This window comes from Mus caroli, chromosome 5, assembly GCF_900094665.2.
Source record: "Mus caroli chromosome 5, CAROLI_EIJ_v1.1, whole genome shotgun sequence".
NCBI classification, from domain to species: domain Eukaryota; kingdom Metazoa; phylum Chordata; class Mammalia; order Rodentia; family Muridae; genus Mus; species Mus caroli.
In genome coordinates this window covers 128059927-128085223 of record NC_034574.1, presented here as the reverse complement: position 1 = coordinate 128085223, position 25297 = coordinate 128059927, and the positions used below count along the sequence as shown (strand labels likewise).

General features: G+C 48.3%; 2 protein-coding genes across 4 annotated transcripts in view; one reads left to right on the top strand and one right to left on the bottom strand.

Moving 5' to 3' along the window:
• Positions 1–1998: 1998 nt before the first annotated feature.
• On the top strand, positions 1999–4287 carry Fzd9 (frizzled class receptor 9). The gene has a single exon (XM_021163871.1). The coding sequence runs from the start codon at positions 2196–2198 to the stop codon at positions 3972–3974; it is 1779 nt and encodes a 592-aa protein (XP_021019530.1). The 5' UTR covers positions 1999–2195; the 3' UTR covers positions 3975–4287.
• Positions 4288–7043: 2756 nt separating this feature from the next.
• Baz1b (bromodomain adjacent to zinc finger domain 1B) overlaps positions 7044–25297 on the bottom strand; it is a 65145-nt gene continuing 46891 nt past the window's right edge. The window contains exons 11-20 of one of the 3 annotated variants that reach the window (XM_021162487.2): positions 24165–24263; positions 22660–22837; positions 21220–21402; positions 16751–16898; positions 15148–15295; positions 12989–13107; positions 10586–10716; positions 9235–9338; positions 8688–9041; positions 7044–8204 (exon numbers count right to left, since the gene is read on the bottom strand). In XM_021162487.2, the coding sequence (XP_021018146.1) occupies positions 8201–8204; positions 8688–9041; positions 9235–9338; positions 10586–10716; positions 12989–13107; positions 15148–15295; positions 16751–16898; positions 21220–21402; positions 22660–22837; positions 24165–24263 (1468 nt within the window). In that variant the 3' untranslated portion in view covers positions 7044–8200. Of the gene's footprint in view, positions 9042–9234; positions 9339–10585; positions 10717–12988; positions 13108–15147; positions 15296–16750; positions 16899–21219; positions 21403–22659; positions 22838–24164; positions 24264–25297 lie in introns of all 3 variants that reach the window. The other 2 variants (XM_029477264.1, XM_021162486.1) reach the window with 2 other exon arrangements.

The following is a 25297-nucleotide window of genomic DNA, read 5'->3' as shown; positions in this document are numbered from 1 at the left end:
CCTCAGAGATCTTCTTGTCTCCTCTCCAGGAGTGTGATCAACAGCTGTGTACCACGCCACCTGGCTTCATTTGTGGGTGCGAGGGATCCGAACTCACGTCCTCATGTTTGCCCCAAAAGCACCTCCCTCAGCCCCAAGTTTAGGATCNCGAAGTAAGACCCAATCTGGGGACTCCCAGGGGCTCAGTTTGGCGTGCAGGGCTGGCTGCATCTTCACAAAGCCTTTTCTCTCCAGTCTTTTCGGGGATGGGGGGTGGGGGGGAGGGGCTGGGTGCATGCCAGTGACACATATGTTTTTCTTTGTCCCTGCCGAGCTGCAGCTTGGCTTTCCGGGAGCTGAGAGACTGGGAAATGACCACCCCATTTTCTCACTGCGGCCATCAGCGCTGTCCCGGCTTCTTCCTGAATCCCGGCTCTAAATATAGCAGGATGGTATTGGCCAAGCCGTGTGTGTGTGTGTGTGTGTGTGTGTGTGTGTGTGTGTGTGTGTGTGCGCGCGCGCGCGTGCACGCGCATGTAACAGGCAACAGGGAAACAATATGCCTGCCTGCCCTGACACCTACCTAGGAGGTGTGTGAGCCTGAGTATATAGCTTTCCCTTCAGACTTGTACCAGAGACACCGGCTTTCCTGTAGGGNCACAGTAGGGGCTGAAATCATCACTGTGAAATACCTGGCTCAGGCGCTTGGGAGGTGGAAGTAGGAGGGTGAGAAGTCCTTTGATACATAAGGTATGTGAGGCCAGCTTGGACAACACGAAATAGTCTGGGAAACAAACACATGGGGAGTTTGAGAAATGGATCAGGAATTGAGATCACTGGTTGCTCCTCCAGAGGACCTAGGTTCGATTTCCAGCACCCACATGGAGGTTCACAACTCCAGTTCCAAAGCCTTCTTCGGGCCTCCAAGGGTACCAGGCACACANGTGGTGCACATACAGATAGACAGGCAAAGCACATTAATAAGAAAATTTAAAAATTAAAAACAAAGCAAAGCAACAACAAAACAGACAAATGGAGGAGCTGGAGAGATGGCTCGGTAGAAAGGTAAGTCATCCCTAGCCTTGATGACCCGAGTCGGGGGCAGGTATCCCATGATCGAGGAAGAGTACTGACTCCCCAAGTTGTCCTTGCTTGCGTGCAGTTTCGTGGGTCTCTCTCTCTCTCTCTCTCACACACACACACACACACACACGCAAACAGCAGGATGTGTGTGTGATAAATATAATGAAAACAAAACAAAATCACCGAAGCTTGGGCTGGGCACGTGGCTTGTCTAGCCTGGGTTCCATCCCTAGAATGAACAGCATAAAAAACTCATGTGGGGGGCTGGCGAGATGGCTCAGCGGGTAAGAGCACTGACTGCTCTTCCAAAGGTCCTGAGTTCAAATCCCAACAACCACATGGTGGCTCACAACCATCCATAATGAGATCTGATGCTTTCTTCTGGAATGTCTGAAGGTAGCTACAGTGTACTTACATATAATAAATTAATAAAAAAACAAAAACAAAAAAAACCCAACCTCATGTGGTGGCAGCCCTTACGAGGCAGGAGGATCAGGAATTCAAGGNGAGCTTGAGGCCAGCCTGGGTTATATGAGACCCTGTCTCAAAAACAACAGGATCAACAAAAACTCCTTGAAGGGGAGAAGAGAGAAGAGGGGGAACAAGCAACTCCCTAGCCTGGAGCTTGGAGAGCTTGGGATGGTCCCCTCCCACCTGGGAAGAAAAGGGCGCACTTGACATTGCGAGGGAGTACATTGGGAGGTGCGTTCCCGCCGACTGTTGAGTCTGCAAAGGAAGCGAAAGAAATGAGCAGAAGAGAAGAAAAGCTGCCCCACAACGTCGCCCACACGCCTCCAGCGTGGCAGAGAGGCGCGGCACCTTTAAAGCGCGACNGGGGCGTGCCCTGAGGGACTGCCCCGCCCCTGGGCGTGTCCTCCTACTGACCACGCCCTCGGGGTTCCGAGCCGCGGCGGCTGGCGGCGGAGACCGCGCCGGCTCTGGCTGGAGTGGCGGCGGCATCGGCGGCGGCGGCGGAGACGGCGGTGGTAGCGGCTGTTCCTCCGAAGGCGCCGCGCGCTCCGGGACACACGTGGGCGGCCGAGAGATGGCGCGGGAGCCGCGACGTGGCGCACAGATCCCGGGACGCGGGATGGAGCGGTGCGAGTGAGCCCGGGCGGCCGCGCCGCGGGGCGATGGCCGTGCCACCGCTGCTCCGCGGGGCGCTGCTGCTGTGGCAGCTGCTGGCGACGGGCGGCGCGGCGCTGGAGATCGGCCGCTTCGATCCGGAGCGCGGCCGTGGCCCCGCACCGTGCCAAGCGATGGAGATCCCCATGTGCCGGGGCATTGGCTACAACCTGACCCGCATGCCCAACCTACTGGGCCACACGTCGCAGGGCGAGGCGGCGGCGCAGCTGGCCGAGTTCTCGCCCCTCGTGCAGTACGGCTGCCACAGCCACCTGCGCTTCTTCCTCTGCTCGCTCTACGCCCCAATGTGCACCGACCAGGTCTCCACTCCCATCCCGGCCTGCCGGCCCATGTGCGAGCAGGCTCGCCTGCGCTGCGCCCCCATCATGGAGCAATTCAATTTTGGCTGGCCCGACTCACTCGACTGTGCCCGGCTCCCCACGCGCAACGACCCGCACGCACTCTGTATGGAGGCACCCGAGAACGCTACAGCAGGCCCCACAGAACCCCACAAGGGCCTGGGCATGCTCCCTGTGGCACCTCGACCCGCGAGGCCATCGGGAGATTCAGCCCCAGGTCCCGGCAGCGNTGGCACCTGCGACAACCCCGAGAAGTTCCAGTACGTGGAGAAGAGTCGCTCGTGCGCTCCGCGCTGCGGGCCAGGAGTCGAGGTGTTCTGGTCTCGGCGCGATAAGGACTTCGCGCTGGTTTGGATGGCTGTGTGGTCCGCGTTGTGTTTCTTCTCCACGGCTTTCACCGTGTTCACCTTCCTGCTGGAGCCTCACCGGTTCCAGTACCCAGAGCGCCCGATTATCTTCCTTTCCATGTGCTACAATGTCTACTCCTTGGCCTTCCTGATCAGAGCGGTGGCAGGTGCACAGAGTGTGGCATGCGACCAGGAGGCAGGGGCTCTGTATGTGATCCAGGAGGGTCTGGAAAACACAGGCTGCACCCTGGTCTTCCTGTTGCTCTATTATTTCGGGATGGCCAGCTCACTTTGGTGGGTGGTTTTGACTCTAACCTGGTTCCTGGCTGCAGGCAAAAAATGGGGCCACGAGGCCATCGAGGCTCACGGCAGCTACTTCCACATGGCAGCGTGGGGCCTGCCAGCACTCAAAACTATCGTGGTCCTGACTCTGCGCAAGGTGGCTGGGGATGAACTGACTGGGCTCTGCTATGTAGCCAGCATGGACCCGGCAGCCCTCACTGGCTTTGTGTTGGTACCCCTATCTTGCTACCTGGTACTGGGCACCAGTTTCCTCCTGACCGGTTTTGTGGCTCTCTTCCATATCCGCAAAATCATGAAGACAGGAGGCACCAATACGGAGAAGCTGGAGAAGCTGATGGTCAAAATCGGAGTCTTTTCCATCCTTTACACAGTGCCGGCCACCTGCGTCATTGTCTGCTACGTTTATGAACGCCTCAACATGGACTTCTGGCGGCTTCGGGCCACAGAGCAACCATGTACTGCTGCCACCGTGCCTGGAGGCCGGAGAGACTGCTCGCTGCCAGGGGGCTCGGTGCCCACTGTGGCTGTCTTCATGCTCAAAATCTTCATGTCCTTGGTGGTGGGCATCACCAGTGGAGTCTGGGTATGGAGTTCCAAGACTTTTCAGACTTGGCAGAGCCTGTGCTACCGAAAAATGGCAGCTGGCCGAGCCCGGGCCAAGGCCTGCCGAACCCCAGGGGGCTATGGCCGGGGTACCCACTGCCACTACAAAGCCCCCACGGTGGTCTTGCACATGACTAAGACAGACCCCTCTCTGGAGAACCCCACACACCTCTAGAACATAGGCTGGGCTGTGAGTTATGGTTGCTCCCTCCTTGCCCTCCCCTCCCCCCTTCAGAGACAGCTGACTAACAGCTGCCCAGCTGTCAAGGTCAGACAAGTGAGACACAGGGGGCTGAGGACTAGGGTGGGGACCCAGTAAAGCTCAGGGCCTTGACCTTCTGTCTCATGCAGGGAGTGTCCTAGTCCACAGAGGGTCCCAGGATAAGAAGGGGCAGAAGGGAGCAGGGTCCAGTGCAGAGTTATTTAATGATGTAATTTATTGTGGCATTTCTCTGGAAGCTGTGACTGGAATAAACCCTCGTGTGGCACTGCTGTGTTCTATCTGGGCTGGAAAGAGGGAAGACAAGACAGGAGAGTGAGAAACTTCATAAGCAGAGCTGGGGGTGGGGTAGCCATGAAGTTCATCCTCTGACCCCTTGTCAAGGAGGAAGTTCCTCTGTGNGGGCATCGGTGGATTATAGGAGTCCTAGACTGCTGTGCGTGCGTGTGCGTGGTGTGTGTGTGTGTGTGTTTCTCTTCTCACCTGTTTCAAGTCTGAGATCCGTGCTTCTGAAGTGCAACAAGAACCTCCTCATGAATACCTCCAGGAACCCCTGGCTGTGACATGGCTCCTTCTAGTCCTAACAGTGTCATCTAGCCTGTTTAGAGAAAAAGGTAAGCTCCCCTGCCCCCACCCACCCACACTTTGCTTTAGCAAATAAGGTCCNGGCTGACANGAGAGCTCAGTAGATACAGGCGCNTGCCACTAAAACTGAGGACTTGCTTTCAATCGCTCATAGGAACTCACATAGGGCTGGGGACCAACTCACAGACTGTTTTTACCCCCACCTGTGCTCTGTGGCACAACTCCTACTATACAAATACATACATGTAGTAAGATGCTTGGGAGGGAGGGAGGGAAGGAGGGAGACTGTTTCTAAGTCATCCTTTCACCCAAGTCTAAGGATGGTCCTCATTATCTATGAAGGTTGCTGAGAGCTGGGATCCAAGCTCAGTTGGCAGTGTCCTTGCCTAACGTGCATGAAGCCCTGGGTTCTGTCTCCAGCACGGCTTAAAAGAGGCATGATGGAACATGTTTGTAATTCAAATATTTGGGAGATAGAAGCAGGAAGATCAGGAATTTAAGATCAGGTATCCCCTGGCTACCCGAAACTCTTTGGGTAAAAAATAAAAATAAAAGAGAGAGTGGGCAGGCCAAATGGCTCAGCAGGTAAAGTTGTTTACTATGGAGTCTAATCTGAGTTCAATCCTTTGAACCCACTAGGTAAGAGAAACAACTCCCACAAATCCCTGACCCCCACTAAATTGATGTAAAAATATTTTTTAAAGAATTGTTCAGCAAGTTAGGAGCCTTGTCTTAAAAAAACAAAAACAGCATTAACATCAACAATAAAACCCTTCACTAACAACAAAACAAAACAGAATATTCGGTAGTTGGAGCCCCAAGCTATCTCTTTGTATTTTGGGATGGAGGGGGAAAGATGGGGCAGGTCTATGCATATGTCTTGGTACCAGTCTGGGAGGTAGGGAGCTGTTGAGTTCATTGACTATTGTGTCCCTTCTCACCCACCCTAAACACCAGAACTTGGGGCACTGACAGCAGCTTCGAGAATAAGGCGGGACCACAGGGATGTGCACAGCTGTGCTGGGGCAGTTGACAGAGTGTGTGGGAAGCTGTACCTGTGTGCTAGGGAAGCTCAGGCTATTTGGGACCTGCCCCATCCCTGTCCCCTGAGGGATGTGTGGTCATCCTGGAGGTCTGTATCAGCCGAAATTGTATCTAGACTGTTGATGCCAATCAGGCCGAAGTTGCCTGTGTGTGTGTGTGTGTATGATTGCGTGAATATATGCATACATGGGCCAGGGAGAACGGCAGGTGTCCTCATCTACACCCAGCCTTTTCTGTGGGTGCTGGGGGTTTCATCTCAGGTCCTTCCGTTTTCACAGCATGTGCTCCTGCCCACTGTCCTAGCCACAGGCAAAGGTTGTGGTCAGTGGGCCTGGATGTGTTCTACACATAANCAGCATTTATGAGTACAGCCCCTCGAAGTTATTTATATTTTTTGTATTTTGAGACAGGGTCTCTCTATANANCCCTGGCTGTCCTGGAACTCAATAGTCTCAGACTCAGAGAAATTTGCATCTGAGTACTGTGATCAAAGGCACTCACCACGTTTGGCTAAGAAAGTTTTTTAAAAACTGTTTTATGAAACCTCAGCNTTCACTTGATGTCTTTTGTTATCTTGTTGAAATCAGAGGTAGGAAATGCAGAACACCCCTATTACAGGTAGTTATCTCTGGGAATAACGTGTGTATGTAACTGAACTATGATATGGACTAGATAGATACTTGGTGCACAGAACACTGCTTTTGCTTTGCTGGGGGTGGAACCCAGGGCCAGAAGTGTGATAGCGACAGGTGGTCTACCACCGAGCCACACCTCGGACTTTCCTAAGAAGTTCTTTATGAAGAGAATACCCTCATTCTCTGCTTTGTAAGGAGCATTCATTCATCCTGTCTCTGCCCCTCAAAGCCAAGCAACCCTGAATCTCATACAAGGATTCTCCNGCATGAGAAAGCTTTTATAGCCCCCCCCACACACACACAGAAGGTAGTGGGCACACACGACTTGCTCAAGGGCCTGTAGTAAGACTTTGGCAGCCAGATAAAGGGAAAGGCACCTTTTCTTTTCCCTTGCCAGTCAGGAGGTAAGGAAGGGATCAGTACTTGGCTGTCTTTGCAATAGAAGCAAGACTGGTGTTAGCTTCTAGAGAAACTAGGAGGAAGCAGAGATGAGCAGCGAAGGCCATACCTCAGGACTAATCAGGGCATACCTCAGGAGGGCAGACAGGCCATGCTAGCAAAGGCTCCAGGTGCCTAGGTCCTGTTCTGTTTTATAGCAGGGATGCATTTGGAACAGGCTATGGCCTCTTGTGGGGTAGGGTGTATGCTCTGGCAGCTGCTGTAAAATTCACCGTATTACTCATGCTTGAAATACCCGGCTCTCAGGGCTTTACTGCCCACCACTGCCCCAAGAGAAAAAAGAAATCATCAAAGCTGTCTCTTCTTTATAAACACAAGTACATAATGTTTATTTGAAATTCCAATTTATTACAAGTCTACCCTTTACCGTGGCCCTTCCTCCTTTAAGACAATTTAAAAATCCACCATGCAGACAGATGTCACTGCAGTGGGAACACCAGCTTTCTGCTACAACACCAACATCTAGGGTAGGAAGCAGGGAGGCAGCGGTGCCAGGGATCACAGCGTGTTAGCGCTAACCTCAACCAAGCCTGTAGGAGGGAACGGAAAGGAAGCCTTCCTCAGCCACTGGACACCCAGAGCCACAGCAAGGCTATCCCTCAGCCCTGGGAATGGTGAGCTTCCGGACCAGGTGGACTTCTTTTCCTTTAAACAAGAAGAGCTGAGGGACTCACATTTTCCAAATTCAAAATCAATGGAAAAGAAAATTAAACCCTGTCTTGTACTTTTATCAAAATCTGTCATAAAAGGGAATGCAGACTACAAACTTTTGCCTAAATACAACACGAGGCTAGACTGGCTACAGAGGGCAGAGCTGGCCCTCCCCACCCCCTCCAGATGCTGACACTCCCCTAGAAGCCCTGGGAAGGAGCACTAGGTCTGCAAAGTGGGCCCTGGAGGAGCAGGCACCCACAGGTAGGTAGAGTGCTGCCAGGGCAGAGATGGCGCCAACCCGAGATCCTGCTGCCCGCTGGCCTCTTTGAGGGTAGTAAAGCGAACACATATAGAAACTGTACTGTACATGTGCCAAAGCAAGATGACAAGTATTTTACAAGATGTTCTTTATACAATATCACTGCGGAAACAAGCAACTTTAATAACTACAAAAGTCAATTTAAAAAATTAAACATTTTAACTTCTTCCTGCTCTTTTTCCGGCTCCCTAAGGGCTTGTCTGGTTTGTGGGTGGGCTGGGCTCCAACACCCCTCTGGCCAGAGCCATTAAAGCCTAGGTCATAGCATGATTGGAAGCAGGACCCCAGTCTATGGGAAGTGCCTTAGTTTGCTTTGTCTTTTATGAGGCGGTGAGCTGGGTGAGGGCGGGGAAGGGCTGCACAATGGAGAGTCCTCAGGAACAGCTCCAGAAAATGTCCCTCTACTCTGCCACGATCAACTCAGAGCCCACACTGTCCCAAGATGCTGGTGAACACGGATTTCTGTATGGCACTCGCTGATACTGTCACCTGAGAGGGAGGACGTAAAGAAATAGGACTGTGTATAAATATAAATTCAAAAGATCCACACCTCACCCAGAGTGGCCAGATGACACTCCTTCCTACTGTGGGGTACAGCACCCTCTTTGAGGCCAGGGGGCTTGGCACTGCTGTAATGAGGCGGGAAGAGGAGGGAGAGGAGGAGAGCAGGGCAGAGCTCACAGAAGCCATATCTAGGCTTCTCCAACTCTCAGGGGAGGCCCACTTCTGCTGCGAGCTTTTCTGGGCAGGGATCATCAGGCTANCATGATGCTCCCCGAAGAGCTTGCCTTTGCTGGAAAAAGGCCCCATGGGGAACTGCAGGAGAAGCCCAAGCTTGGCATGACAGGCATTTCTGGATGCTCCAGTTACTTCTCCTTTAAATCCTCCTAGCTTTCCTGCCTCCCCCACACCCCTTGAGGGCTCCTCCTGTCCCCCCTCCTCAGCTCCCTCACTAGGGCCCTGCCTCTTTACTTCTTCTGTCTCCGTCCCCTGGACTGTCCAACAGACTCTGAGTCACTGTCCCCTTCATCATCAGCGAGCCTATCAGGAAACTTCCTGCGTTTCCTGCGCACGTAGGGGTGGCCAGGGAGGTGTTTTTGCAGCAGAGCCAGCAGACACTGCTCTGTCTTCTCCATGCAACTCAGCACGTGGCTGCCGCGGCAGTTATAGAGCTCGGCATTGGCAAACACTTGCTTCATGTCAGTGAGGAACTCCTGCACAGATCGGTAGTTCCCGCATGAGCATTTGTTCTGTATGGTCTGGAAGTCCATGGGGTGCTCGATCACATCATAGTAGTCCTCAGCCTCGTCTCTGGTCACAGGCTCCCTGTAGGAAAACACCAACTGAGAAACACGCTCAGGCCAGAGGAGCACTAGCCCAGGAAGAGTGCAGCCTGGGTCAAGATGAGCCAGCAGACAAGGTGCTCCCTCCCTTTCTAGGGGACTGTGACTCCCCATCCTCTTGCCAGGACCTGTCTCCAAAAGAAGGGGCCAGAGTAGCCAAGAGGTGGGGCACTCACCGGAAGGGCCAGCTGAAGCGGTACTTCACCAATTTGTGAAGGATATCCTCACACTTTTGTAGCTCCAGACTCTGCCTTCTCGAGATACGCTTGGTCTGAAGTACCTAGCAGCAAAGGAAGCAGAGTGCCAGTCATTATAGGACTTAAAAAGTAGAAGACTAGGCAGACGGTGGTGGCGCACGCCTTTAATCCCAGCACTTGGGAGGCAGAGGCAGGCGGATTTCTGAGTTCGAGGCCAGCCTGGTCTACAGAGTGAGTTCCAGGACAGCCAGGGCTACACTGAGAAACCCTGTCTCGAAAAACCAAAAATAAAAATAAAAATTAAAATTAAAAAAAAAAGAAAGAAAAGTAGAAGACTAGACAGAACATACACAGATGCACACATACACAATAAAAAAAAATAGTAATAATAATAAAAATTTTTAAAAATTCCTTATCNATTAAAACACAAAGGAAGACAGTTCATCACTTCCTTGGGCATCATGGTAGGGTGATGCTCAAGGCAGGTGGTTCTCTCTAGTCAGAATGGTTAAAGCAGCAGAGGGGACGCAGCAGGTGCTCATCAACAAGAGTGTTGCCAGGAGATGGCTAGCCCTGTGAGATGGATCCAGGACTATGGACATAAACAAGCAATGGCTGAAAGCAGCAGCAGACCCCAGCACCAGCCTTGTGGAACACATATGCATGTTTAGGAAGAAAAGCAAGAGTATAGCACCAGTCCTCAGCTGGCTGCAGGAGGAGGTGGTTACAGAGATGGGGGTGGGGCACTCTTCCAGGCAGCCACAACCGGGTGGAACCCCAGTAGTAGGAACCCCACACAAGGCACTGGCAACTTTAAAGACTGGTCTCTCCTCAATGGCTTCTTTCATGTCCTCAAGCCCAAACTAGACTGTAAAGATAAGCCAGCTCCTGAGAGCTTCCTTCTGTTCAAGCCCAAGCCAGACCCAAACTACTGAAGTGATGCCGCGATCAACAGAGGAGCAGGGCAGTGTCCTAACAACTGTGGCTAAAGCAGCAGTTAGTAGCTCTGGCATTGCTGGCATTCCCACAGGGAGGCCCACCCCTCTGGGCCCACCAGAGACACATGGATACTATTTTAAAAGTCCCTACTGAGCTGCAGGCTGCTGCTAACTAGGGGAGACTGTCTGCAGGCTAGGCAGGATGCCGGGCATAGCTGCTCCTAGAGGGCCTGCTGCCTAGTCTGCCCAGAGCCTATCCATCTGCTGCCTCAGCCCCCAACCCAAGGGGAGGGGGAAGGGAGGGGAGTCTCCCACCTGTTGCCTTGTGAATTCCCCATTGTGGACTAGAACATAAAGAATACAAAGACTAGAGGAGGCTAAGTAACTCTTACCAGATCATCGACCTCTGGGTCATCCTTTGGCCGTGACCTTCTGGCAGGATGTGACTTCTTACCCGGTGGTCGGCCTGGCCTTGCTGCTTGCTGACCATTCTGCTTGCCTCGAATGGTCTTCCGAGGTCTCACTGAAATGAAACATGGGCTCAGAGCACAGCAAAGGGGTGGGTGAAGCATGGTGTGTGTATGACAGGGGAGGGGCGAGACCACCAGAGCAAGCAGGCAGTGACTCTCTGAGGCTGCAGGAGGCCAGGTTCCAGCACTTCTAGCCTGTTCCCACTTGGTTCAGCTATATTCAGGACAAGGTCTTTGCAGGAGTCAACTGTCAAGTAATTGAGGAGGAAACAAGTTTGCCAACAGGGCAGGATGGCTCTCCTACAGCCGAGACTTAGCCCAAGAGAATGCACACACTTTCATGTACAAGGGAATCTGACATTGCCTNGTCATTTCCAGTTACCCTTTTCCTTTTACCCAGTGTTTCCAGGGGAAAGCTCACTCACACAATGGCCCACAACATTCTGCCAATCCAAGTCAGGACCCACTTTCTCATGTTTCTGAAAACCAAGATGGTAGATGAGGACTCTTCCCTAAGAGCCCTGCCTGGAATCTCTGAAGAGAATAAACCTGAAGGCACGTAGACTAGTCATGTCACTGGTTGGCGACAGGTGCTTAGGACAGGCAAACCAACATTCCTTGGGATGCCCTTGGGAACATTCTCTGCAAGGATTAGCTCAAAGCTTCTTCTCCACTAAACCATTTTCCACGGCCTTTCCTCACTAATACCCTAAGGGGGGAGATAACATTTGGGCAGAGAATGTGTTCAGAGAAGTAGCCTTGTGGAGAACCAATGAACCATGCTTCCCATTCTATTTCTGGACCATGCTAACCCTTCAGTGGCTATTTTAAGGCTTCCAGCTCCAGACAAGTTTCATGAGGAAGAGCTGAGGCTCAGGTCAGGTCCTAGGCCTGAAATTGCACAAGGGAACCAACATTGATGGCCTGAAAAGCTGAAGGCACCAAGGGCTCTGGAGTACCAAATATTTCCTAGATTCTTGGGTGATAACCCTAGGAGAAGAGCTGCCTCTGTGGAGAAGAGGTGGGAAGCAGTCACTAGCAAGAAAATAAACACAATCAGCACACTGCTGCACCCAGCTCTCGCAGACAGTGTGCGTCCACACTACAGATCATTATGAGGAGGCTCTTCATGGCACTGGCTGGCCCTGAACCGCTGAAGTTGTAAGTAGTGAACTAACAGTCTAGTGTGGTGGCATGCGTCTGCAATCCCACCAATGGAGGGAGGTGTTCCAGGACAGCTTTGGAAATCTACCTTTAATCAGAGCATTTAGAAGGCCTAGACAGGCAGCTATCTGTGAAATGTGAGGCCAGCCCAACCTACACTGCAAGTTCCAGGAAAGCCATAGATACACGGTGAGTTCCATTCTCAAAACAGAGCCTGAGATGGGAAAGATGATCATTCAATTGCTGTGCAATATGAGGGAGGAAAGTAAATTAGGACAGGCACGGAAGCCAGAACACATGGGATACAACACCATAGTAGGAAATGGCCACACCAAACACCCGCTTTCTTCTCACAGCATGGATAATGCTACAGAGCTGCGAGGCCTGTGCTCTGTTTTCTACTGGCCTATAAAGAGAACACCACTGAAAGGATGGCTGGAGCCACTGGCTTCATCAAGGACAACACGGGCATTCTCAGCACCCCTAGGACTGAACCACAGGAAAACCAGCCTTCCTTTTCCAAACATGGAAAGCTGGAGATGTGCATACTTTAGGGAGCATTAATCAGCATGTGATGAGACAATCAGAAATAACTGAAACCAGCCCTGCACCATAGGCCAAAGACCTCTCTGGCCACTGTCACTATGCATAGATGGGGCCAGACCAGAAATCTTGTCATAAACATGCTTGAATCCCACTAAATCTTAGAGCAAGTGCTCTNCTGTGGGCTGATGCTCTGGGAACCACTCTACCTTCTCCCTGACAGCTTAAAAATAGATTTTATTTTTAACCATGTTTCTGTGTGGACCAGTGTATACATGTACATATGTGCACATGAATGAAGGAAGGTTCCAGATAAGACTCTAGATAAGGGTCCTAGATCCCTTAAATTGGAGTTGCAGGCAGTTGTGAGCTGCCTAACATGGACACTGGAAAGTGAACACTGATCATATGGTAGAGCAGTATAGATTCTTAAGTGGCGATCTACCTCTCCACTCTGACCATCTTGAAAGCCAATAGAAACACATGGCAGCTCATTTACCCACAGCCCCAAGAGAGAAGAGGAAGACAGCAAAATGGCAAGGCTGAATTTCTCTTGTCAGCCAGGCTTCTCTGGTCAGTTTGAGAGACCGAGGCAACTATGCCATACTAGACACTCACGCCGCAAGCCAGCCACTTCATAATCTTCTTCTTCCTCCTCCTCCTCCTCTTCTTCCTCTTCGTCTTCACCGCTCTCATCACCCTCGCTGCCCTCAGAGGTAGACTCTTCAGTGTAATTCCTATGGAAGGAAAAGCCAAGCAGAGACATGGTTTTAGTTCAGTCCAGGACGGCTTACGGAGAGCTAAAGCCCCTTACATCTCTGCAGCACTGCTATTCACAGACCAGACTGAGCTGACAGTAAGGGGAGAGACCTGGAGGTCAGTCTTACTATGCTTCAGCAGTATGCTCCCTGCCCTAGCCTACAAGGGCTTAAGGGACACCAATGGAGGAAGGGAAGGGGACCAAGAACAAAATACAACCTCTACTTCCTCTCACAAACAGTACAAACCACCATTACTTTTGTCTCACAAAAGCCAGATAAGGAAACATTTTAGACAGCACAGCTGCCCGACCCTGGGGTGTACTGAGAGGGCTGAGAGGCTGGCAGGTGTTACTGCACACCTTGATGGCTCTCTTCCAGGAGCTGAGACAGCTTGCAGATGACCACACAACAAAGCAACTAATGCCGGCTCAGAACAGCTGGTCTAAAAACGCTACTTCAGAGCAGCATGCCGCATGTCCCTACAAGAGGACCTGGTAATGGAGACAGAGGGAGAACTAACCCAGCACAACTGCTAAGGTGTGGCTGGAATCAAACAGCTCTGCCCTTTATAAGAGACAGCCTCGTGCCTGTAAGGATGCCCTTTCACATCTCAAATGTCAATGTAAGAAGTAATGACAGTTAACTGGAGAAATATTAGGTGCCTTCAAGGTGCTGGTTTGGCTGTACTGACATAGGAGAAACCATGTCCAAATAGACAGCAGGGAAGGAAACTAAGCATGGGTCGAGAAGGCAATGATTTGGCTGTAGCTATTTAGTAGTGATTGCCTGTAGAAGCAGCTATAAAGTAACAATGAGGTAAATTTAAAGTCAGGAAAAGATGTTACTGCTACCTGGTGTATCAAAGGGCTAGAGAGATGGCCCAGAACAGTGGCAGCTCTTCCAGTGGACCTAGGGCTAATTCCTAACACCTACATAGACGCTCACAACAATCTCTAACTTGGCTTTCAGAGAACCCAGTGCCCTCTTCTAGCCTCCATAGACACCAGGCACACATGTACTGCATAGACATAGATTCAGGTAAAATGCTTACATACAGATACACATATAAAACAAAATAAAAGTTAAATGTGGTGTGTATGTATGTGAGCATGCTCCCAGAAGAGCCAGGCAGATCTCTGAGTTCAAAGACATCCAGGACTATACAGAGAAACCTTGCTTGAAAGACCAAAACAAAAGAGGGAGGGGACAGGGTTAACTGTGAGAAGCAGAAATGTCAACAGTAAACAAAACCAAATGGCTCAGCAGTTAAGAGCACTTGTTGCCCTTGAAGAACCAGGGTTCAATTCCCATGACCCACNTGATAGCCTGTGACCACAACTCCAGTTCCAGGGGATCCAATATACCCTTCTCACCTCCATGGGTAAGACATCAATATTACTTACATACACACACTCAGGCAAAACAGTCATACACAGAAAGAAGTAAAATTAATTAGAGGCCAGCCTGGTCGACAGAGTGAGTTCCAGGACAGTCAGGGATACACAGAGAAACCCTGTCTCAAAAAAACAATAACCCCCCCCCCCCCCGAGAGAGAAAGAGAGAGAGAGAGAGAGAGAGATACAATTAAAACGAAAGTATACACACACACACACACACACACACACACACACACACACACACAGTCACACCCTAAACCAAAGTCATATGATAGCACCTAAGCTCCTGTATCTATACCACAAATGACCAAGCTTTGNACCCAAATAAGCTTATAGCTCCTTGGAAACACTCAGTTTTGTGTAACTGAAACCAATTTTCCAACGAAGTTATCTAATGGTCTCACACAGTCCAGAAAGTCTTTGAACTGCTTTGTAGCCAAGGATGACCCAGAACTACTGATTCTCCTGCCTCCACCTTCCTAGTGTTTGGGATAACAGACTTGTAGCACCATGCCTGACTTCTGCAGTNCTAGGGATCAAATCGAGGCCTTTATACATTCCAAGTGAATGAATATTAAGCAGATCTCCAGCCCCCAGCTTACTTTTAAAAACTTCTCACCTGCCACGGGAATTGCGTCTGGCAGTAGGAGGCTGGCAAGCTGGACACTGCCACTCACCATCTGGTACTTCATAAAGGGCCGGCCTCAGACAGAACAGGTGGAAGGCTTTATTGCACTCATCACACAGGATCAGCTTGTCATCCTCACCTGCAAAGACAGGCGCACACAGCACTGTTGGCAGCATAGCGCAGCGCAGCACTTCTCCCTCTCCTTCCTTATTCACGTCCATGTGTGCCTGAGACTCTGGATCCCCTAGAGTTCCTAACTGCCCAACATGGATCCTCCAGAGCACCACTCCAGCTCCTCTGTCTCTCTTTCAAGACAAGGATTCAGTGTACAACACANAGTGGCCTAGAACCCGGGCAGCTCCTCCTGCCCCTGCCTCCCAAGTGGTGGAATCACAGGTACATCCCAGCACCCCCTGCTGCTTCTCTGTACCCACATGGAGGCTAGAGGCTGATATTGGTTACTGTATTTAACAGCTTTCCACCTTCGCATACTGAGTCTCTCACTGGAGCCCAGAGCTAGACACTGGTTCTGTCAAACCCCTGTCTCCACCTCCTTACTTAGGTGAGCAATGGAACTATGGTCTTCAGGCTTGTGTGCAACTTTGTAACAAAGATGTTACCAACTTGAACATCTTTGCAGCCTGCTCTTTAAAAAGTGCGTTTACTTTCTGAAAATTGGACAATTTAGGGAGAGTTCCTAACTCATCTCCTCAGAACTACCAAAAAGCAGGGCAGGACAGTTAATAGTCACTAAGAGTTAATTGAGCATGGGGACATTCTCCTTTAATGCCAACACTGAGGAGGCAGAAGCAGGTAGGTATTTTTGAGTTTCAGTCTAGCCAGAGTTACACGAGACCCTATCTCAAAATAAGTAAGTAANTAAATAAAACATGTTTAATTGTACATGTACTTTAACTAAAAGGCAGGAAAAAATCATTGGCTGGAGACTCTGCTGTTCTTCTTGGACCCCAAAACTCTTCCACACATGTCTGCATCGGTCCTCAGGAGTCTGGTTTCTCCACAGCTGACAGCACACTGTGTGAACTTCATCTGACTAACTTTCTTCTCTAACTATCACTCTGGTCAGTTTTACAGCAACCAAGTCTACACAGTGTCTCACACTTTGGAAACTGAGCCCTAAGCTAACTCATGAAGATGGACTTAGTCAAGGAGAAGTAAAAAAACCATTTCCAAATGCTCTGCTCTGGACTGGAGGCTAAAGANTGCGGTCTGGGTGTGCAATGTGCAAAGACTGCCCCCTGCTGGAAGCACCGTCCTCGTCTCACAGGTGACAAAGGCTCTAAGGTTCCTGAGGGACTATAGATGCAGAAAGTCTGCCTACCACAGTTTAACCATGCACACAGGAGCAGGGCTAAATGATGCACAAAAATTCCTTCAGAAGGTGGGTTGTGGTGGCTCCCAGCTCTTGGGAGAGAGAGGCAGCCAGTCTGATCTACAGAGCAAGTTTCAGGACAGCCAAGGCTACACTGAGAAACCCCATCTCAAAAAACCAAAATTCCTTCAAAGGAAAAAGAAAAATAGTCTTTGGAAAGCCTAGACAAACAGTCACTGAACAGCGCTCCTCAGGGCACACCTTTCTTCCGACACACTTTGCACCTCGCATTCTCTGCTGACATGTCCCACTTGATACACGCATCCAGCATCCCAAGGAGAACGTGCATCCTGGAAAAGGTCTGTGCTTCACGGATTGCTGTTTTCCATTTTTCCAGTGCAGAGGCAACCTAAGCAGCAAATAAAACAGCCAGATATTATGACCATGACCTCAAAGATTAGACAGGGCTAAGGATGGGTAAGGACAGAATTCAGAGAATATTTGCCTTTTAGAGTTTCATTAAAACCCACCATCAAAGCTTCAACATAAAAATCAAGCCTGGAAGAGGTAACANCAAAACTAAGCATAGAGTAGGGATGAGAAGCAACATGTCTCTTCCAGTGACATCAGCGTCATTTTGAAGTAGAATGAGCCGGGCAGTGGTGTCACACGCCTTTAATCCCAGCAGTTGGGAGGCAGAGGCAGGTGGATTTCTGAGTTGGAGGCCAGCCTGGTCTACAAAGTGAGTTCCAGGACAGCCAGGGCTACACAGAGAAATCCTGTCTCGGGGAAAAAAAAACCTCATAAATATGCACAATTATTAGGTATTAAGGAACTTTTAGAGTATTTAAAAATGGGGCTAGAGATGGCTAGGTAATTAAGAGTAATTGCAGAGGACCTTCCCAGTACCCACAGGGTGGCTTACAAGAACTGTACCTCCAGTTCAGAGGATCTAACATCCCTCCTCTTCTCACCTCTGTGGGCACCAAAACCACATGTGTCTCTCTCTCTCTCTCTCTCTCACACACACACACACACACACACACACACACACACACATGTATATGCAGGCAAACCACTCACAAGCATAAACCAAATCTAGTCAGGTTGTGGTGGTGCATGCCTTTAATCTTAGCACTAAAGAAGTAGGGGCAGGCAGATCTCTGAGCTCAAAGCCAGCGTGGTCTACAGAGCAAGTTCCAGGTTAGCCAGGGCCACACCAAGAAACTCTGCCATAAATACACAAATGAATGAATGAATGAATAACTAAATGAACTGTTAAATACAGAGGGGAGATACTAGCTACTCTAGCTTGATTACTATATAGACTGTACATATACTGAGTTATATTGCATTACTATTAAATGTATACAACTGAAATAATAAAGAAAAGATAAGTCAGGTCTGAAAGCTTATGGAACGGGTGTCAGTCAGTCCTTGTGCTCACAGAGAAGCACTTGGGACCCTGGAATGCTAAACACATGGGGTTTTCACTTCAAAGGAAGGGATGTATAACCTGTCATCCCTAGATGCTGGGAGTAGACATANACTCTAGCCTGGCCACCTTTATCTGTGATAACACACCAGATCCTCCCCTAAAGCCTTATCCTAAGCTTGTTTTCTTCAAGCTACAGAGCCCATCTTTAGAAAGGTGCTGTGAGGAGTCATTCGTACATGGAGGCGTCACACGTACTTCAGGTTTTGATGCAGCTGCCTCTGATCTTAGCTTAGCTTACTTCGTAATTTACTGTACATGAGATTGAGTTACTTACTAACAGGAAAATTTTCACCAAATTGTACGGTACTTAAAAATGCCTCAAATAGGGGTTGGGGATTTAGCTCAGTGGTAGAGTGCTTGCCTAGCAAGTGCAAGACTCTGGCTTCAGTCCTCAGCTCTGGGGGTGGGGGTAGGGGTGGGGGTGGGGGGTNGCAGACAAAATAAAAATGCCTAAAATAAATCACCCGGGGTCAGATTCCAGATGTTTGAACCAACATCAGTTAGTAATGTTGAACTGAACTGTCTTCTTGCCTCCCTCGGATCATTCTATGTCGTCTGTGGTGCTAAGAGACTCCCACAGCAACTCAGATCTGTAATTTCAGCACTTGAGAGACTGAGGCAGGAGGATCACTATGAGTTCAAGGTCAGCTTGGGCTATAGGGTAAAACCTTGTCTCATAAAAACAAAACAAAAACGGGCAGACAATAAGAGTTGTCAGAACAAATGCAAACAAATTAGAGACAAAGCCAGACATGGCGACACACATCTATTATTCCAACACCCAAGAAGCTGAGACAAAATTATAGGTTTGAGGCAAGCCTGGACCACATGGTTAAGACTCAATCTCAAGGGCTCAGCAGTTAAGAGCACTGACTGCTCTTCCAGAGGTTCTGAGTTCAATTCCCAGCAACCATGTGGGGGCTCACAACCATCTGTAATGGGGTCTGATGCCCTATTCTGGTGTGTCTGAAGACAGCTACAGTGAACTCTCATACATAAAATAAAATAAAAGACCCAGTCTTAAAAGAGAAGAGACAGAGAAGGAGAGAAGAGAAATAGAGACAGAAAGAGAGAAAGAATGACAAACCCCAGGATTTTCCTAAAGTATACATTATCTTTCTCAATTCAGAGAAACAAAATTGGTGCTACATTTATAGATTAGGACTGAAGAGTTGGCTTACAGTTAAGAGTACGTCTGCTCCTGTAGAGTCTCCAGCACCCACATCAGGTAGCTGACAACTGCCTGTAACGCTAGTTCCAGGGGAGCTGATGCTNTCTTCTGGGTTTTTGAAAGCATTGTANGCACATGGTGCACACATAGACAAGCAGGCACACACATATCAATATAGATGGAAATAAACACTATTTTTAAAAAAATTTTAAATGAATACCCTAGACCTTGAAACGATCTCACAGATCCCAAGAAACTGGAGCCCAGACGAGACTGACATAAACTCATGTAGCAGCCTGGTCCCAGCCAAGGAAACTCTGGCCCTTGCTAAGTGGAAACTTTCAAAGCAGAGGACAGTGGAAAATGTTGAGCTGTGGCGAAGCTGCCCTTTGGTGGGAGCTGCAGGGCAGGGCATTGCTAGAACAGAGCACAGCAGAGCGACTCAGTAAGCAACCTAACCGACTTCTCCAAGCAGCTCCCCACTTCTGTACTGTTCAGGGCTTGTATTTATTTCAGCTCAGGGCTTAGTACAAAAAGGGACCTTAATGAGACTTAATTACCTGTTGGTCCTCAGTAAGAAGAAAATGTCACAGGAAAAATGAATAGCAAGGAAAGATCCTTTCTAAGAGCTTTCCAATAAAAATCCATATACAGCTGGGTTAAAGGGCAGCNTAGCTCACAGGGAGCNGGCAATCGACACCAAGCCCAACAAGACCTGCATGATGAAATGACGGGCTCCTGCAAACTGTCCTCTGACCCCCACTTGCTGTGACACACAAATATGTGCAACACACATACACATAAAACAAAAACTGAGTTAAAAACAAAACCCATGTAGCATTCAGTAAACCAGCTTCTCATAAATACAGTCATAGGTGTGTAAAGCCGCTTCCTCCAAACACTCCTCCCTGAACCATACACCACGGGGGTCTAAGGAAAGTAAGGAGAAACAACTGTTCATGAACTCTTGAGACGTTTAGGAAGAGCAGGAGACTTACTCTTAAGCATTTTTGCTTGTAATCACATATGCACAGATAAAAGTGCTTGTTGGACCAGCTAGAACTGGAGTTAGAGACAGTTGTGAGCTGCCATGTGGGTGCTGGAAATTGAACCCAGGTCCTCTACAAGAGCAGCCAATGCGCTCAACTGCTTTCCTATTCCTGCAGCCCCCAGGGAAGAGACTTATTGAAACTATCTGCCTATAGTGATGCTATCCTGTGTATCACTTGGAGGATTCAGGAGTTCAAACCCAGCTGGGGCTATATTAAGACCCTGGATTAAAGCAAAACAAAACAACACAAAAGGTCAGGCATGGTGAAACACACCTTTAATCACAAGAGGCCGGTAGAACTCTGGTTCTAGGCCAGTTTACACAGAGTTCCAGGCCAGCACAGTGAGAACACTGGCTACAACAAAAAACAAAAGAAAACTAGATGGATTTGTCTGACAGTGAGACATACATCATTTTAATCTGCACTTGAGGTTCCTTCAGAACCCAGCTCCCACACCTACTGCTCTGCCACCCTGCCACCCTCATAAGTTAGCCCAAAGGCCACTCCTTTCCACCAGCACAGATGGCCTAGACTCACAATGGTTTCGATTCTCTTTTTTTCCTTTTGAGGCAGAGTTTCTGTATAGCCCTGGCTGTCCTAGCCTTAAACTCAGAGATCTGCCCCACCACCTGGGGGGGTTCAGTTTTAAGATGGTGTGAAAGGGATACTCGTTTACTAGAAACACCAGGAAGGTCCATCTTTTCTGAGATAGCAATGACATGCTGACATGTGAACAATCCACTCTGGTAAAGCTGAGGCCAGAACACAGAGCCACAACAGAAGCTGGCTACACTGTTACTAGGGGAAGAACTGGACTTCCCAGCATAAGTAAAGCTAAATGATGCTGAGCCTGCCACAGGGCAAGCGTGTTCATTAGACTCTCTACCTTACTATGTGTTCAACACACAGCTGTTCAGTAGAAACAGACAACTCAACCACAGGCAGTGGCTCTACTTCTCGGTCTTACACTCAAAGGCGTTCCCAGTGCTTAGACTCAGCATCTCAGTACCTTTGCTTCCTCTACCATCTTTTTCTCTTCATCTACTTCCTCGGACTTTGTGGAATCTTCACTTTGGAGTTTCCGCTTCTTCTGCTTAGGAGCCATAAATCCTTGCAGAAATTTCTTTATGACACTGGCTTGAAGGGCAATGACACATTCACCAAAATCCTTCAGTTTCTCTAAGGAAATGACCTGGAAGAAAGGTTTAAAATTGAGACTGAAAGGAGGACAAGACCAATAAAGAAGCTGGCCCTAACATCCAGAACTGTCCCACGAGTTACCTGCGTGCCTTCCATAATAACTAGGGATCTAACAGCACCTGACTTCTTCCACTTCCCCTATAAAAGGATCCAGAACACTGAAATTCCACCTGCTCCAAGGAATCCATCCACTCAGTAATTACTACTTACTACATGCAGGGCAAACGTGAGGGGTGAGATATAGAGGCTGTGTGAAGAAGAATGCGTGAGGCCATACGTTTAAACCCCAGTGCCGGAAATAAAACACAGGCAAGGAGAGCAGAGATGTCTAAGACGTAAGCTTTCTGACTTTCTGGCTGAGGTCAAGCATTAAGCTTTACATTCTTTCGTCTCCATTAAACCTCTGTTTATTTACAGATGAAGAATCAGAGACAGGCACTAAGTAACTATCAAAATTATATTCTTTCTTTTTTTTTTTGTTTTTCGAGACAGGATTTCTCTGTGTAGCCCTGGCTGTCCTGGAACTCACTCTGTAGACCAGGCTGGCCTCAAACTCAGAAATCCGCCTGTCTCTGCCTCCCAAGTGCTGGGATTAAAGGCCTGCGCTACCACTGCCCAGCTTTGACTTACATTTTTAATAAAGATTTATTTTATTTTAAATCATACCTATGTGCCTGCTTGAGTAAGTGTGTGTACCTGAGTGCAGTGCAGCAAGGGGCCGTGTGATGCAGGAGCTGGAGGTGCATCTGGGTGCTGGAAACTCCATGTGGTGCTTACCAGAGCAGTGTGTGTTCCTAACCCTTCGGTTCACAAAAGTGCATTCTTAAACAGTGTGCACTACAATCTTGTCAGTCACATAGGAAATACGAATTTTAATGAATACAGTCAAGTGTATTCCTTGCACAAAGGAGGCAGAATCAAGAAATCACTTGTGTTTGAGGCGAGCTTGATCTTCTATGTGTAAGGTCCATGTAGGGGAAAAAAAAAAAAAAAAAAAAAAATCAAGCCAGAAAGAAAAAGAACCCAATGTCAGCAAGAGAAAAGAACTAGATTTGGCCCATTTCCTGATACTTAGCAAACAAAAGAGATGACAAAGAAAACATTACATACATGATCTTTTGGTATTATGCAAAACAAACCTAAACCAAAACTTGATCTTTTTAGCAGGTTAAGACACAGCTCTAGAAATGACTCTAGGCTGAGTTTCTNAGAGCGGCAGCTTTCCCAGGGGATTTTCCTGCACTCTTACCCGGGCCTCAAACTCCGATGTTCCCTCCATGTAGCCAAGCCCTCCTTTCTGCAGCCTCGTCGCCACTTCAATAAGATCACTCCTCAGGAAGTTTAAGAGCTCCTGGTTGCCGTCACAAGATTTTAGACCCAAATTTGGCTTTCGCGCCAGATAAATAGAATGAGTAATTTCTTGGTATCTGTAGGCGTTGAGATAGGGAAAAGGGAAATTATAGAAACTTTTCTTTTTTATAACTACTTATTGATTTTATGTGTAAGAGTACACTGTAGCTGTCTTCAGACACACAAGAATAGAGTATCAGATCCCATTAAAGATGGCTGTGAGCCCCCACATGGTTGCTGGGAATTGAACTCAGGACTTTTGGAACAGCAGTCAGTAATACTCTTAACCACTGAGCCATCTCTCCAGGCCCCGAAAGAAACTTTTACAAGTACTCTATACATCCTCCAGCAGCCAATATCTGACTCTGTTTCTGTGTTACCCAATACTGGATATTGACATAAACAGAATCATACAACACGTAGCCTTTCATGTCTGGCTTCTTTTGCTTAGCACAATGTTTTGATACTTACCCATGTGGCAGCACAAGCCAGTGCTTCACTAATTTTTGTTTGTTTATGGGCTTTTTTTAAAATCTGCATTTGTTCTGTGCAACCATCTCTCCAGCTTTCATGCCTTTTGTAAGTGGATAGTATGCTGTTTGGACAGGTCGCCTTCTGTCTTTCTACTGATCAGTGGTAGACATTTATGGTACTTCTACCTTTGGTCTATCATGAATAATGACTGATCAGTTTTGAACAGTAACTCAGGTAGGAATGCATTTTTGCAATACTGCTTAACTACAATGGCTCATAGCTTGCTGCAGGGCACACACTAGGCATAGAGCAAGTGTGTTACCCTAGATCATATACCTGCAAAATATGTTTTTCCAAATAAACATGATGCTCAAAAAGATTACAAGTTATGTAAACATCAAAGGTTACAGACTTATCTTTGTAACTTTATTTTAATAGATTATCAACAGAAAGTCAGATATGATTATACATAGCTCTCGTCAAGAGCTCCTTGAGACCTGTACCAGCACACAGAGGATAGAGGCAGGAGGGTAAGAAGTGGAAGGTTGTCTTGGGCTATAAGTCAGGGCTACAGAAGACCCTGTTTCAAATAAGCATGCAGGTTGAGGCTGGAAAGATGGCTCAGCTGTTAAGAGCACTGGATGCCCTTCCAGAGGACCAAGGTTTTGATTGCTAAGCACCTAATTAAAAAACAAAATACACACACAGCCACACCCACCCACACCCACCAGGCATGCATGTAAACAAGTCCAAACAAAAACCATACTGCTGCTGAGTATCATGGCGCACGTCTTTCATCACAGCACTAGGGAGACAGAGGCAGGCAGCTCTCTGAGTTTAAGGTCAGGCTGATCTACACAGGGACCAAGCACACACTCACATATTGCCATTAACTCTGAGAAGACTTGAGTGACAAGAAGAACCACTTACCTCTTCTCCAGCCTCTCTTTCAGCTGACTTTCCCTGATTCCCTGAGGATGGAGACAACTCAGCAGTTCATCCAGTTCCTTCTGACTGTCACACAGGAACCTGCAGGAGCAGAGCAAACCGGACACACCGGAAGAACAATGAAAACCCACCGGTGCATGGAGTCTCAGGCTGACAGTGAGTGAGAAATGCAGAATTCCAAACTGGTTTCTTTTCTTTTCTTTTTTAAAAGATTTATTTATTTCATTTATGAGTACACTGTAGCTGTCTTCAGACACACACTAGAAGAGGGCATCAGATCTCATTACAGATGGTTGTGAGCCACCAAGTGGTTGCTAGGAATTGAACTCAGGACTTCTGGAAGAGCAAGCAGCCAATGAATGCTCTTAACTGCTGAGCCATCTCTCCAGCTTTTCAAACTGTGTTCAATCTAATGTCTGCTATTAGAACACCTAATAAGTTATGGGAAGTGCTACAATACAGTGACACTTGTCTGTTTTTTCTGAGACCAGGTTTCTTTCTGTGTAACCCTAGCTGTCCTGGAATTCGATCTGTAGATGAGGCTAGCCTTGAACTCAAGAGATGCACCTGCCTCAGACTCTTTTCTGGGACTAACAGGGTGCATGCGCCAACCACCTAGCTCAGAGATAGACTTTATAAAGGCAATAGAACATCTGTCCATATGACTTCAAAAAGTAAATATAGGGCTGGAGAGATGGCTCAGCGGTTAAGAGCGCCGACTGCTCTTCTGAAGGTCACAAGTTCAAATCCCAGCAACCACATGGTGGCTCACAACCATCCGTAACGGGATCTGATGCCCTCTTCTGGAGTGTCTGAAGACAGCTACAGTGTACTTACATATAATAAATAAATAAATCTTAAAAAAAAAGAAAAAGAAAAGTAAATATACCTCAATCGAAAACAGCTAAGTGAAGTGAGCCAGGCGTGGTGGCGCATGCCTTTGATCCCAGCACTCGGGAGGCAGAGGCAGGCGGATTTCTGAGTTCGAGGCCAGCCTGGTCTACAAAGTGAGTTCAAGGAGAAACCCTGTCTCGAAAAAACCAAAAAAAAAAAAAAAAAATTTTATTAAAAGAAAGAATACATTATATTTGATTTAGGAATAAGTTAGAGTTTGG